Source organism: Felis catus, chromosome A2 (assembly GCF_018350175.1).
Source record: "Felis catus isolate Fca126 chromosome A2, F.catus_Fca126_mat1.0, whole genome shotgun sequence".
Classification (NCBI taxonomy): domain Eukaryota; kingdom Metazoa; phylum Chordata; class Mammalia; order Carnivora; family Felidae; genus Felis; species Felis catus.
The window spans coordinates 91,433,882-91,447,189 of NC_058369.1; the positions used below are offsets into that span (position 1 = coordinate 91,433,882).

A 13,308-nucleotide genomic window follows, 5' to 3' on the forward strand; every position below is an offset into this window, starting at 1 on the left:
GCTTCTTGTATGGTGTTTGGATAACTAATCGATTCCTGTTTGACCTTCTACTTTCTGATGTAACTTAGGTGCTGCTGCGTACAACACCACCGAAAACTAACGGTCTTAAATCAATTGATTATTTCACACGATGGTGTCAGTTGACTGTGCCCAGTTGGGTAGTTCTTCTGATCTTGCTGTAGCTTAATGTGGCTGCATTCACTAGGGTGCTGGCCTGAGGCTGTAAAGCCCCCACTCCCTGGGGACTTGGTACCTGGGACACTCTCCACATGGTCTCTGATCATTCAGTATTCTAGCCTTGACTTCTGTACTTGGCATTGGGAGTGTTCCCAGAGAGAGAGGTAGAATTTGCAAGACCTCTTGAGGCCTAGGCTCTGAAGTCACATGATGTCACTTGTTTTAACCAATAAAATGCCAAATAAGTTGCAATAGCAGTGTAGATTCAAGGCGGGGGGCGGGGGGAGTGTCATTTCTTGATAGAAGAAACAGCATTTTTTTTTTAGTTTTTTAAATGTTTTTATTTTTGAAGGAGAGAGAGCATGAGTGGGGGAGGAACAAAGAGGGAGACACAGAATCCAAAGCAGGCTCCAGGTTCTGAGCTGTCAACACAGAGCCCGATGCGGGGCTTGAACCCACAGACCGTGAGATCGTGACCTGCCCTGAAGTCAGAAGCTCATCCGAGCCACCCAGGTGGCCCCTGTTTCTTTGTGAAAAGTTGAGTGGGCTTCTTTAGCAATGGATACATCCTTAACAGTTCATATTTCCTCCTATTCTGTACTTTGGCCCTTTTTCCTCATTAGTACAATTTTATAGACTACATTGCCATGGGATTTAGAATCATTTGGTTCGCTGTTGTTAAATAATGTCTAAAGACTTGGGTATTTTAGAAACTATTCACCTCCTGCAGAGAAACCTCTTCTGTCCTACTTTAACACGTTTCCCTAACCTGCCTGATGTAAAAATCATCTGTAATGCTTTTTACAAAGAGCTTTCTGGGTCTCAACCGGACTGGTAGTAGTAAAATTTTCAGAGGCTTTTGAGTCACCACTTGGGTAATGAACCCCTTGCCCTATTCTTCTCTTGGTTAATCTGAAATTTAGTCCACTACCCACATGGTTCCATGTGACAAAAATCTTTGGTAAGATGTGGTTTGTTACAGATAGAGGAACGGAGCTGGGGCAGTTTATTTACCTAAGAGCCTGTGACAGAGGTGAGAATGGATAGTGCCTCAGTAAATTATAAACAAATGGGAAGTTAAGGAAAAACCTTTTAGTATGGTTACAAAGGTTGCCTAGATTTCTTTTCCCTTTCTCAACATATTCTGGGCAAATTAGGATTAGTGATAAAAAGTAATAGAGAACCTAGCATTTTATTGTTGTTTCCAATGTTTCAAATTACCCTTGAGATAACTGCAATTTTTATGGAGTTAAAATTTTAATTAATGTTCAATTTTTTATTTTATAGGAACAGATGTGTGCCTGTGAAGTTAGCTTGTGTAAGAATCTCATTTTCTCTTGGACTTTGATGATAAAGTTGGGAATCCATTCTTTTGGAAAAAACAAACCTCAGGTCCCCAAAAGGATAGTTTAGTAACTCACCAAGGTAGACAGTAGGCAGTGGAACAATGAATGTCTTTTTCCTTTTTCTTTGGAAAATTTTCTAATCTATCCTGTCATCCACCCAGCTATTCAGGACAGTAAGAAGTTTCCCTGTGTCTGTGCTGTTAGCTCTATAGCTTTATTTTATTTGAACTTGTCTTTTCTCTGTATGTTTCTGATAACAGGCTGCCATTTTTATACCTCAAGACAGGTGTCACTTGTAACTCCTGAATTTGCAATGCTATAGTATCAGCAGCAAATCAGATGTTCTAAAACTTATGGAATGAGATACATCTGAATTATATGATTATTTGTAAAAAAAAAAAAAAAAAACGATTTCTAGTTTAAATCAGAGAAAGCTATAATTTGAATTTATTTTTAAGATGTAACAAGAGTTCATAAGTTCTGTGTCCCAGCCTGGACACTGACCATGGAAAAGTAGATGCCTTTCTGAGCCAGCAGCTGTTGATGTGTGCCATGCTCCTTGACCTTGCCATTCTGAAACACCACTATTAGGTCTGCGTTCTGGATGGTGGACAGGCGGTGAGTGATCACGATGCAGGTGCGGCCTTCTCTGGCTTTGTCCAGGGCTTCTTGCACAATCTAATGATCAATCAGAACAGAAACCTTAAACTTTCACCATCACAGAAGAATATTTTACTTTTTATATTCTCATCTCTGAATCTTTGAGTCTTTGGTTTTAATGCATGTAAATTTACATAAATGGCATTTAAAAAGTATTTTCTTTTTAATTATAATAAAAACCGATTCTCACTAAATCACAGGTATCTAAGTTTTCTGTCCAGTTCTCTTACTTACTAGTTCCCTTTTATTATTTTCTAGTTTTTCATTATCTTATTAGTCCCCCTTTATTTCTATTTTATTATTGTGCTAAAAATGTGATGTATGCTGCTTTTTTCTTTTGAATATTTTTGGTTTAGGAAATAATTTTACAAAATTTGGGAAAAATTTGTTTACTTTTTCTTGTAGTTGATAGCGCACAAAAACTATTATGCAAAGTAAATGGAACATCAGGGCAGAGGCCACACCTTTTCACTTTCAGTATCCAGAGCTGATGTAGCTTCGTCCAACAGTAGGATTTGAGGTTGTCTGATAAGGGCTCGGGCAATAGCAATCCTCTGTTTTTGACCTCCTGAGAGCTGAGTTCCCTTATCTCCCACTCTTGTTTCATATTTCTGCAAGTTAACCATTAGTAAAGTTAATCAAGTCCTAACCCCCCAAAATGATTCATGGTATACTGAATAAACTTGTACTTTGCAACATTTGACAGTTCTGCTTAACAGGAAAAAAATATTTGGAAACAGAAGTTTACATAACAGCTACTTGGTGATCCATTTAATTTTTCCCCCCACTTAATCACCATCAAACTAGAAGAAAGTTCTTTAGTTCTCACTAGTGTTCTGCAACAGAAATTGAGCAATAAATTCTTGAGTTCCTACCATTCTCATAATGCCAATTGATCTGATGTCTTGGCAGTCTTTAAAGGTTAAATATAAATATTTGAGTTTTATTTAAGGTTAAATATTCATATGGAACCTAGTGTATTCTTTTCAACTCATTCATTCACTTAAATATTTATGGAATACCTGTTATACCAACAACTGTGAGAACTATAAAAATGGAGGCAGCTTTTTTTGTTGGTACCCTGAAGGAATTTATAATGTGAAGAGGTCAGCCACCTATACAGCACTCTATTTAAGGTCAAATAGGTGCCAAATGAGTAATATATTCAACATGGTATGAAAGATCAGAAGCAGCAAATAGCAACTATGGAGAGAAAGCAGGAGAACAAACAAGAGATACATGAAGGAAAGAAACCTTTGTGCATGAAGGAAAGAAGTTGGAAAGCTGCATCTTGAGAAAGAACATTCTAGGCTGGGGGGGGGGGGGAAAGCAGAAGGAATAAAGGGCCAAAAAAGTACTGTGGGGCTTAGGCAGTAATGTGAATTTCCTCAAGTCCAATGTCAGTAAAGAGCTGAAGCTTTAGCTTTTCTGCTAATCAAATTCTATATGAGGGTCCATGACTAGGTGTTAAGGGTGAGTAAGGTTAACCAACATGGAAGGTTTGACAGTGTATGACTGTGATTGTTAGTTACAGCAGAAGAGAAAAGGTAAAAATAGTTATTTATTTCAGCTTAATTCAGTGGAACCTGAGATGCTAGCTGAGACACAAGATTAATGATCCCTGCCATCACTTTTGAGTTTCAAATAATCTTTGCAGGACAACTCACCTTTACCAATTACTGGAGAAAATTGTTCCACTGAACTTTTTCTCATTTTTAAATCCATAGTGACTTAAATGCACTTTGGCTACAGAAGCAGTAGCTACAATAAGCTAACAAGGGAGAGTTGGGGACCATGCAAATAAGAGAATAATGCCCTCTCCAAATGAATAAATTGAAACATTAAAGAAAAACCTTATCCGAAAATATAAAACTTAAAAAAAAAAATGGAGAAATTCTTCAAGACCTGGAGCTAGGGAAATAGCCCTGTTTGATACCAAGTGCACAATGTGTATAAAGAAAACGTGTTAACTGGACCTTATCAAAATTAAACACTTGGCTCTGCATAGGACCCACCCTGTTAAAGGATGAAAAAATAAGCTATCGATTGGCTCAAAATATTTGCAAACTATGTATTTGATAAAGGACTAATAACTAAAATATGTAAGTATCTGTCAGAACTCAACATTTTTTTCAAATTAGAAAATAAGTAAAAAAACAAGTTATTTCACCAAAAAGGAAATATAGTCTGTATTTCCAAGTAAGTATGTAAGTATGTAAAAAGATGTTCAACATTTCTCATTAGGAAACCCACCACAATGAGTTATTACTACACACCTATCAGAATTACAACAGCAAATGCTGGCAAAGATGCAGAGAAGCTGTAATTCACACCTGCCGGTAGGAACACAAGATGGTACACTCTGGGAAACAGTTAAGCAGTTTGTTAGAAAACTGAACACACAACTACCATATGGTCCAGCAACTGCACTTGTGGGCATGTATCTGAGATATAAAAACTCCAGTTCACGCTAAAACCTGTACAGTAATACTTAGGAGATTTTAATAGCCAAAACCTAGACACAACCTGGATAGGCTTCAACAGGTGAATGGCTCAACGAGCTGGTATATCCGTACCATGCAATCTTACTCGTCCTACTCATCAGGATGGCATGGCACTAAAGAGAGAAAAAGGCATGAACTGTAGAGAACAAGAACTTGAGGGGATTATGCTGCATGGAAAAAGCTCATCTTAATAGTTTATGCATGCTTATATAGCATTCTTAGAGTAGAAAATTAGAGAAATGGAAAACTTAGTGGTTGGCCAAAGGTTGGGTGGAGTGAGGATAAAAGGGAGAGGTGCCTGACTGTAACGGGGCAACATGAGGGATGCTGGGGAGGCATCTGCACGTGCAGTAACAGTGCAGAGAACTAAACTCAGAAGCAAATGATGACTAAAACTAGAGGATCTAAGATGAGCACGTTCTATCAGTGAATATCCTGGTTGTGATACTGTATTACAGTTCGGCAAGATGGCACTGGAGGCAGCTAGGTAAATATGTAAAATCTCTGTTCCTTACAACCACATGTCCATGTTTACCTCAAAAATCATTAAAAATATAAGTACCATAAGGGATAAATCAAACAGGACTGCAATCTGAATGCAGCCCACAGCCACCAGTTTGCAACCTGAGAGACAGTGTTTGCAGCTAATGTCACCTCATTTGCCTCTCACTGCATTTATAAGATCTAGACATGATGACTAATATTCTCATTTGCCAGGAAGGAAACACGGTATGCAGTTCAGTGTGTTGTCCAAGGTCCCAGTGCTACTAAAGAGATAAATTCTCCTCTAAGATTTTGTTGGTGTGTAACTTTGTGTACTGCTTGGAGGATGAAAACCGTTTGCAGTTGACTGATTTCATCCTAAGAAGTGATGCATTAACTTACACGGGGTAAGGTCTCGATGAAAGGATGGATGTTGGCTGCTTTGGCTGCGTTCACAATTTCATCCTGTGACACCACCCGGCTGTTGTCTCCATAGGCAATATTCTCAGCAATGCTGCAGTCAAACAGGACCGGCTCCTGGGACACAATTCCAAGGTGGGCTCTGAGCCACTGGATGTTAAGTTTCTTTGCCTCATGACCATCTAGGAGCTGAAAACCAAAGTCCACAAACTATAAGATGGGCTTAAAAAGAAAAAAAAAAAAAACCCAAATCATAAACTAATAGATTTACCATTTGGAGCATTGTTGCATGTGGGCATCATCAGTTTGTGAGGTAACAAGATGATTTTTATGGTGACTAGGCCATCCTTTCTTGTATCTCACCAGCAAAATGGTAGCTTATTTGGCCTTGTCTTTCCAAATTCCTCTTCATCCTTATCTGCCCTCCTCCAGGCCAGTGTTCCTTCTGCCTCTAGAAGTCTGCAATTAGGTGTCCTACTCATATCTGCTGTTCCTGGAATGACTCCAACCTTTCAACTTGACTTTACTCCCCTCTTCTGGGTGGACCAGTTAAAAAAGCTGGTAAGTATGTGGCCCCAGATTCCAAAAGTTGGGTATCTCCTGTCCTACCTCTACCACTCTTTCCCTGAGAACTACCAGCCTTAAATTTCTCCCATTTCTCTTTCTGATGGCACTAAGGACAAGAGTTCAATACTACATAGAACAAGTTCAAAGGACACTGTCTTTGGGAATATGGTTTTGGTGGTGGTGATTTTTTTTAAGGAGGCACAGTGCTTCTAGAGAAGTCTTGTGATATATTAGCTGAGAATGCAGTAACCTTCTGGGTGAGGGAATAGAAGCAAGTACATTTAGTCTTGACCTCTCCATAAATAAAGATATTCCCACCAGAGTATTAGTACAGCATACCTACACAGTGTAGTCAAGCTATTGTTACCCTATTGTTCCCATCTCATCTAGGGGTGCCAGTTTGAGGTTTATAGAATGTGGTCATCACACCAAATAGGATTATAGGCCTTTATTTGCCCCATTTTTTTTCCATTACAAGAATACTGGTTTATCAGCCACTTGAAGTAAAGCCTTAAATCAGGTTACAAACTTAAGAAAGTGTGCTCACCACTGTTCCGGCCATTGGGTCATAGAACCGCTCAAGGAGCTGGACCACCGTGCTCTTCCCGCAGCCACTGCTGCCCACGAGGGCTAGCGTCTGGCCCTTTTTCACCTCCAGGCTCAGCCCCCGAAGCACTGGGGTATCTGGTCGAGTGGGATAGTTGAACAGGACTTTATTAAATGTCACATTTCCTTCCAACTTATCCTAAAAACAAAACAGAACAACACCAAAGTTTAATGTTGCTATTATAATTGGTCTGATAATTATTACAAGTCTTTCACAGCAACTTTAGCAAAGATAAAGTAGAAAGACATAAAATTCATATTCAGTTTAAGTGTTGGCACTGGTTATTACTGAAAGCAAGTTGTTGTTACATAAAATGAAGATAGGAGAATGGGGTAAAAGTTAGAGTCACATTAGAAAGACTTGTTCTCTAAACTCAATTTCTGGTTCATTTAGATAACTATTTAGCTTTCCCAGATGAGGATTCTGAGGCTAGAGCCAAGCCAGTGGCCAAAGGCTCAAAGGCTTGGGCGTTCAGTGCAGTGTCTGAGTGAGGTGTTGGTGGACAGCCCTGGCCTCCAACCCTGGCACCTTTTTTTTTTTTTTTTTTTTTTTTTTTTTACTTTTTGTGAGAGAGAGAAGGAGGGGCAGAGAGAGGGGTGGGGACAGAGACTCCCAAGAGGGTTTTACACTGACAGCAAGAGAGCCCAATGTGGGGCTGAAACTCATGAACACTGAGATCATGACCTGAGCTGAAATCAAGAATCAAGACACTTGAGCCACCCAGGGTACCCCCTGGCCACCTCTTTATCTCATTCGTGGGACACTGCCATTTTCTCAGCAGGTGACATCCATGATAAAGTTCCAGAAAAACTAACTCCTCGTTTCTTTCCCCACACTGCTGCTTGTGCATTATAATGTATAGCAGCTCATGTCCTACAACGAACATTCAGATCTAAATTTGAATTAACTTTGGAGACAGTATAGCATTATTACTCTTAATGTGAATGAAGGAGCTTCTTACCAATTTAACACTGTCATTACAAAATGTGATTAAAGCCCAATTGCTATTTTTAATATTTTTTAAAGATTGTATTTTTTAAGTTATCTCTCTACCCAACATGGGGCCTGGACTCACAATCCTGAGATAAAGAGTTGTATGCTGTATGCACTTAGCCAGCCAGGCACCCCAGCACAATTGCTATTTGCATTTACCCATAGAATTACATGCATAGACCTTCATGCAGAAATAACTAGCAGTTTTCATGGGAATTACTTAGTTCTTGTATATCTAGAGTATTTTAATTTTTTTTTTAATTTCATTATTATGACTTTCCATTCGATACAGGAGGTTTTAGCTTTTCAAGATTAAAAAAAATTTTTTTTAAGTAAGCTCTATGCCCAACATGGGGCTTGAACTCACCACCTCAAGATCAAGAGCCGCATGCGCCACTCACTGAGCCCAGGCTCTTCTTTCTTTACTTTCAGTGTACTCTATTTCAGAATCCTTGTAACCTCTTATGAAATGTTAAACTGTTAAGGATGCAGGCCAAATATTAGCCCTGTAAATATCCCAGAGTAAGCTACAACAGGCTGATAGAATCATTACAAACATATCCTGCTGTTATAATCTAGCAGACATCAAGCCTTTGGAAAAATTAAGTAAGCATTCATCAGGCAACGGAGAACTCACAGGCCTCAGGCCCTCTTTACTGTAGCTGTCAATCAGAGGTTGCCTTTCAAGCAGCATGAATAAGTGGGCTGCAGACAGCTTGGATTTTGCATAGTCTGGAGCAAAGGAGCTAGCGTGTCCTAGGGCTACCGCACCAAACACAATCGCTGTAAAAACCCTAGAAGGAAGGAGAGGAATGAAAACCTTAGTTTCTATAATTAGCTCTGTGATATTTCAAAGTCCAAAGACATACTGCTTACTAGTATTGATTTTTTTTACTCCCTTGGGTACCCCTTCACTGATCCCTGCCTCCCCCCGACCCCACCACAAGACCACTACACACATTTCCATGAAATTCCACTAACAAAGGACATCTAGAGGGGAAGCAAAAATTGATGTAACTTGCCACGGTTTTTCTTTTTCAGGAAGTGGCTTATAACTGAATCTATGACCTCAAGTACTTTTAGTGGCTAGTTATACCCTTTTTAGACCTGAGGGAACTGAATGAAGTACATACAGAGTGCTGGGGGGGGGGGTATTGGGAGGGTGGCTGGGGGGGGGGCGGTTGGGAGGGTGGCTGGGGGGTGGTGGGAGGGTGGCTGGGGGGGTTGGGAGGGTGGCTGGGGGGTGGGTGGGAGGGTGGCTGGGGGGGTTTGGGGGCAGGTGTGATCAGCCTCCAACAAGAAAGGATGTTTCCTATTGAATTGCTGGCCCTGACTTCCAGTTGGTAGTTTCTTCTAGGCTCCCAAACAGTATTAATCACTGTAGTTAAAGAAATTTTGTTAGGGAAAATAAGTTCTTTTACTAGAACTAGGTTTTCTCTTACAATTCAGCTAACTATTGGCACTACCCTCAGAAAAACAACTGCCCTAAAGTTCTATTTTCCAATGATCTTCTCTTTGAAGAATGATAATACATTATAGTATCTTTTAGGAAGGGCTAAAGATTCTGAGATCTGTATCTCCACAAAACTATTTACTTCTGACATCAGAGCTTCCCTAGAAAAAGGGGAGGGGAGGAAAATTTTTATCTAGCAATACTTAAAAAAATTTTTAAAAACTTTCATGTCCCAAACTTCTAAATCTAAGGTATCAAACTATGTTTTAAGTACATGGGGGGCAGGAATGGTGGGTGTAATAAGGCTTTCCCTTAAATACTGGGTAAGTTTGGTTACCAAAAACTAAATTTTAAAATAGTAATGAACCAGCATGTTGCTGCCTGGCTTTCTGATATAGCCTATAAATTAGCTTTAGCATTGAAGATTAAAAAGTTGTCTTCCAATTATCCAGAATTTATTAATGGTAGTGATGAAGTTTTGGGGGGATGGTGGGCTGGTGCAGAGCCAACGACCAAGAAAGAATTCTTGAAGATGTCTTTGGTACAAAAAGGTGATTTTAATAAAGCATGGGGACACGACCCATGCAGGGGGAAGAGCTGTATGGTATGGGGTCTTGACGGGTAAATCATTATATACCCTCAAGTTGGGAAGGGGTCAGGGAGAGAGTAAGTCTCTAAGGAATTTTGGAAGCAAGGTTTCCAGGACCTTGAAGGGCTAGCTGTTGCTAGGAAAATGCCATTTTTTACCATTTAATAAAACCCCAGCCATGAGACCCTTCAAATGTATACTGGGGAGGGGGGGCATAAGCTTGGAGTATGATTGCCAGCATATATCCTGGGGCAATTGAGATAAAGGAAGTAGAATTACAGGATCCTTGAGGTTGGGATAATAAGCTAAGGTTCTCTTTTGCCCCTAACAAAGTGTCATAATCTAAGCAGCTCAGCTCCTGGAGGGAGGTCACTCTGCCAGTTTCAAGGACTGGTCAATGGGCTGAGGGCCGTAAGGGAATTTAATTTTTCATTTGCTTTAGTTTCCCACACTACCATGGCAAGCACTTAAACCCTTTTCCTTTGTTCTTGGGTAGCCAGGAGTGTCCAAGGAGTATCACACAGATCCCACCTGGGGACTGGGGTGGGGGTGGGGGGTTGCTAGCTTGGGCTAGCCTGACCCATATTCCCTCATCAGTAGAAACAAAAAAGCAGGGCCAATTTTCTCAGTGATGCTCTTCTAGAAAATAAAAGTACTCTAAGTTGTAATTCCCAGAGCTGGATATTGCCATTTGTGCCTCTCCAACCACTTTCTGCTCTCCACCTCACCCCCACCCCCCATCTTGTACCATTTCACTTCCTGCCTGAGAGGCTGACCTTCATGGATGGCATCAAAAGGTTTTTCTTGTCCTCTGGCTTTTGACGGGGTTTGGCCATGAAAGGCAACAGCAGGGGAAGGGAGGGCCGGAGGAGTGTGAGGCCAGGGTATTGGCTCTGTCTGGTTAGGTTCTTGTGTTGTTGGTGTCCCTCCATCAGGGACCACAGGCGCCCCCCGATGCGGGGTTCTGAGATTCTTCCCCTCCTCTGGCCCTTTAGGCTGAGGCTCTCAGTGGTTGGTTCCTAGCTGCAAACTGCTGGGGTGTTCACAGCTTTCCTGGGTAGTGCTTACCTTAACTCTTCTCACACCTTTATAAACAGACCCTTTAGCAAACTCTTAGTTACCGCTTTGAAGGAACATCTGTTCCCTGCTGGGATCCTGAAAGCTATGAACATTATATATACCTTTTTTCATAGTTATTTTAATTTTGGATGAAAACGCTTTCCTTGTCTTGACCCTGTTCAGAAAAAAGGCTGCTCACTACTACTACTTTAAAATCAACCCATTAGAGCAGAAATACGCCCAGTGATCTTAAAAAGAATGGCTTCCCTTTGGCAAAACAAGAATGCAACCTAATTGAATGTATTTAGCATATTTTGAAAAGAGGAATGCATCCATTAGGAAGACCACTGGTTAGCCTTGGAAACGGAGAAAAAAGGAGAGGCTACGAGGCAATGCTGGCAAGGTCATCCCAGGCCTAGTCAGGGGAACAAGGCTCTGCCAGATTTCAGTTAAGCATTCCCATCCCATTATCAATGCCATCTTTGGTTGCAGATCAACAGCAAGCTATTTAACCCTCTGTTTTGAGTCCATGGTAACCAGCGATTTTCTCATTACAATTTATTTCTGCCTACACTCCACAATAAGAAACCTTGCTCTCCTCTTGACTGGAGTTCTGTGTATTACTACAATTCTGGTATATGATCATTTTTAGGAGCTTGGTTCATTTTAGTTCAACTCGGATGTTTAAATTGTACTTGGAGTATTATCAAGATCAGATTTCTGTGGCAGATTCAACTCTCTGACCTCATTGTAGAGCACGTGTTTTTTTTTCTATTCCCAAACTTTACATAGACCTACTAAAATCTTTTTCTAAAACCTTTTTATAGAATAATCTATTTTTAAGTTTACTTACAGAATAACATCTCTGAAGCGCATGTGTCCGTTCACGATGAGATACGCACCAAATCGAAAACAACCGGCGTAGGAAAAATACATAAATGCTTGTGAAATACTGAAGGTAATTCCATAGACGTGTGCCTTCTGCACAGAATTCCTGAAAGGCAAGTTAGTATATTCATAACCCTCTCTTTGGCCTCTCTTAGCACTGTGTCATAGAAAGAGCAACAGCTTCTAAGGCTGGGTTTATATTCTGACTCCAGTTTTATTAGTTTGAGTGAGTGACAATCTCTCTGTGTATCATCACGTTTTCCAATTTGTATAATGGGAATAAACAGCATGATGCAGAATTCTTTTGAGGATTAAACAAATATAAATGTCTAGCAAAGCACCTCATTATTGGTTGTTCAAATGAGAGGTGCTGATATTATTAAATGTTAGTATCTAGTCAATCAGATATTCAACCCCTATGATATAAATATGACTGTTTTATCAAAAATGTGGAGGATGTCAAAGTTAGGACTAAAGTTGGAATGGTCTCAATGCAATTTCTTCATTACGATCTTGCCTTCTAATAATGACAAGGTATAGCCTCGTACGTCAAAATTCACATTTCAGATTCAGACAAGTAGGGTCACTGAGGTTTATGCGGACACCCATCAGAAGCCCCTCCCTGAGCTAGATCCCACCAGCCCCAATACGATGTGTTTCACACCATTTCTAATTAGACCACATGCTATCCTTTATCAGTATAGCTACTTTATTATATATACTTCAGTATTCTAAATCCTCCAAAAGAACAGTAATTTATTTTCTCCTAGATTAAAATAGGAAGGCATTTGGAAAGACGGGAAAATTCAAAATATTACTGATTTGGATATTTTAACTTATATCCTGTGAGCATGGTCAATATGTAAAATTACTCAACAATTTACAATGCTATTCAATCTTTAAATTATAATCAAATTGAAAATGAATTCTTCCTTAATTCCCTTGCAATTCAAATTAACCAGAAGTCTTAGGTAATGGCACATACACGTATATGTCAAGCATCAAATGGAGAGAAAAATTACTTCATGAAGTGTACATAACTAAGGAGATAGAATGAGAATTTCAATCCTCCCATTTCAAATTTATAAGCGTTCGAACTATTGTTCTCGTCTACAAAGTTGTACTGTAAGTTTTTTTCATTCTTGTTAGTTTTAAAATATATTCATTTATAAAACTAGGCCTTGCCTGGTTGGAAAACAGTGGCAAATAGTGCCACTGGAGTAAGAACTAGTGAGACAGGAGTCGTGCGTTTTCAGAGTAGGTTGGGTCTGGTCCTCATCCAGAGAACAAATGGAATAGTCTAACCAATTAAGTCTCATCTTTAGTTCAGTTTACACAGTTCCAAGAAAATAAAAGTTTGAGGAATTCCCTGAAATAATATTTATCCTTAAACGCCCACACTGGGTGTCTGAGTTACCTACACTAAGGAACATTTGTTTGCACAGACCTCTGTGTCTTTTAGGTCTTGGAGAACACACCTATTTTTTTCTACAAGAGATGTAAAAATCCAATCCTATAGCGCAATCAAAAAGCTACTTATTTTCAGTGAGATACTGAGAAAA

General features: G+C 39.8%; 1 protein-coding gene across 7 annotated transcripts in view; it reads right to left on the bottom strand.

Annotated features, from left to right (window-relative positions):
- Nucleotides 1-1,947: 1,947 nt before the first annotated feature.
- ABCB4 (ATP binding cassette subfamily B member 4) overlaps nt 1,948-13,308 on the bottom strand; it is a 69,157-nt gene continuing 57,796 nt past the window's right edge. For 6 of the 7 annotated variants that reach the window (XM_023250316.2, XM_045052325.1, XM_045052327.1 and 3 more), the window contains 6 exons: nt 11,712-11,852; nt 8,395-8,551; nt 6,705-6,902; nt 5,573-5,779; nt 2,648-2,794; nt 1,948-2,201 (listed from right to left, as the gene is read on the bottom strand). In XM_023250316.2, the coding sequence (XP_023106084.2) occupies nt 1,995-2,201; nt 2,648-2,794; nt 5,573-5,779; nt 6,705-6,902; nt 8,395-8,551; nt 11,712-11,852 (1,057 nt within the window). In that variant the 3' untranslated portion in view covers nt 1,948-1,994. Of the gene's footprint in view, nt 2,202-2,647; nt 2,795-5,572; nt 5,813-6,704; nt 6,903-8,394; nt 8,552-11,711; nt 11,853-13,308 lie in introns of those variants that run through there. The other variant, XM_023250318.2, reaches the window with a different exon arrangement.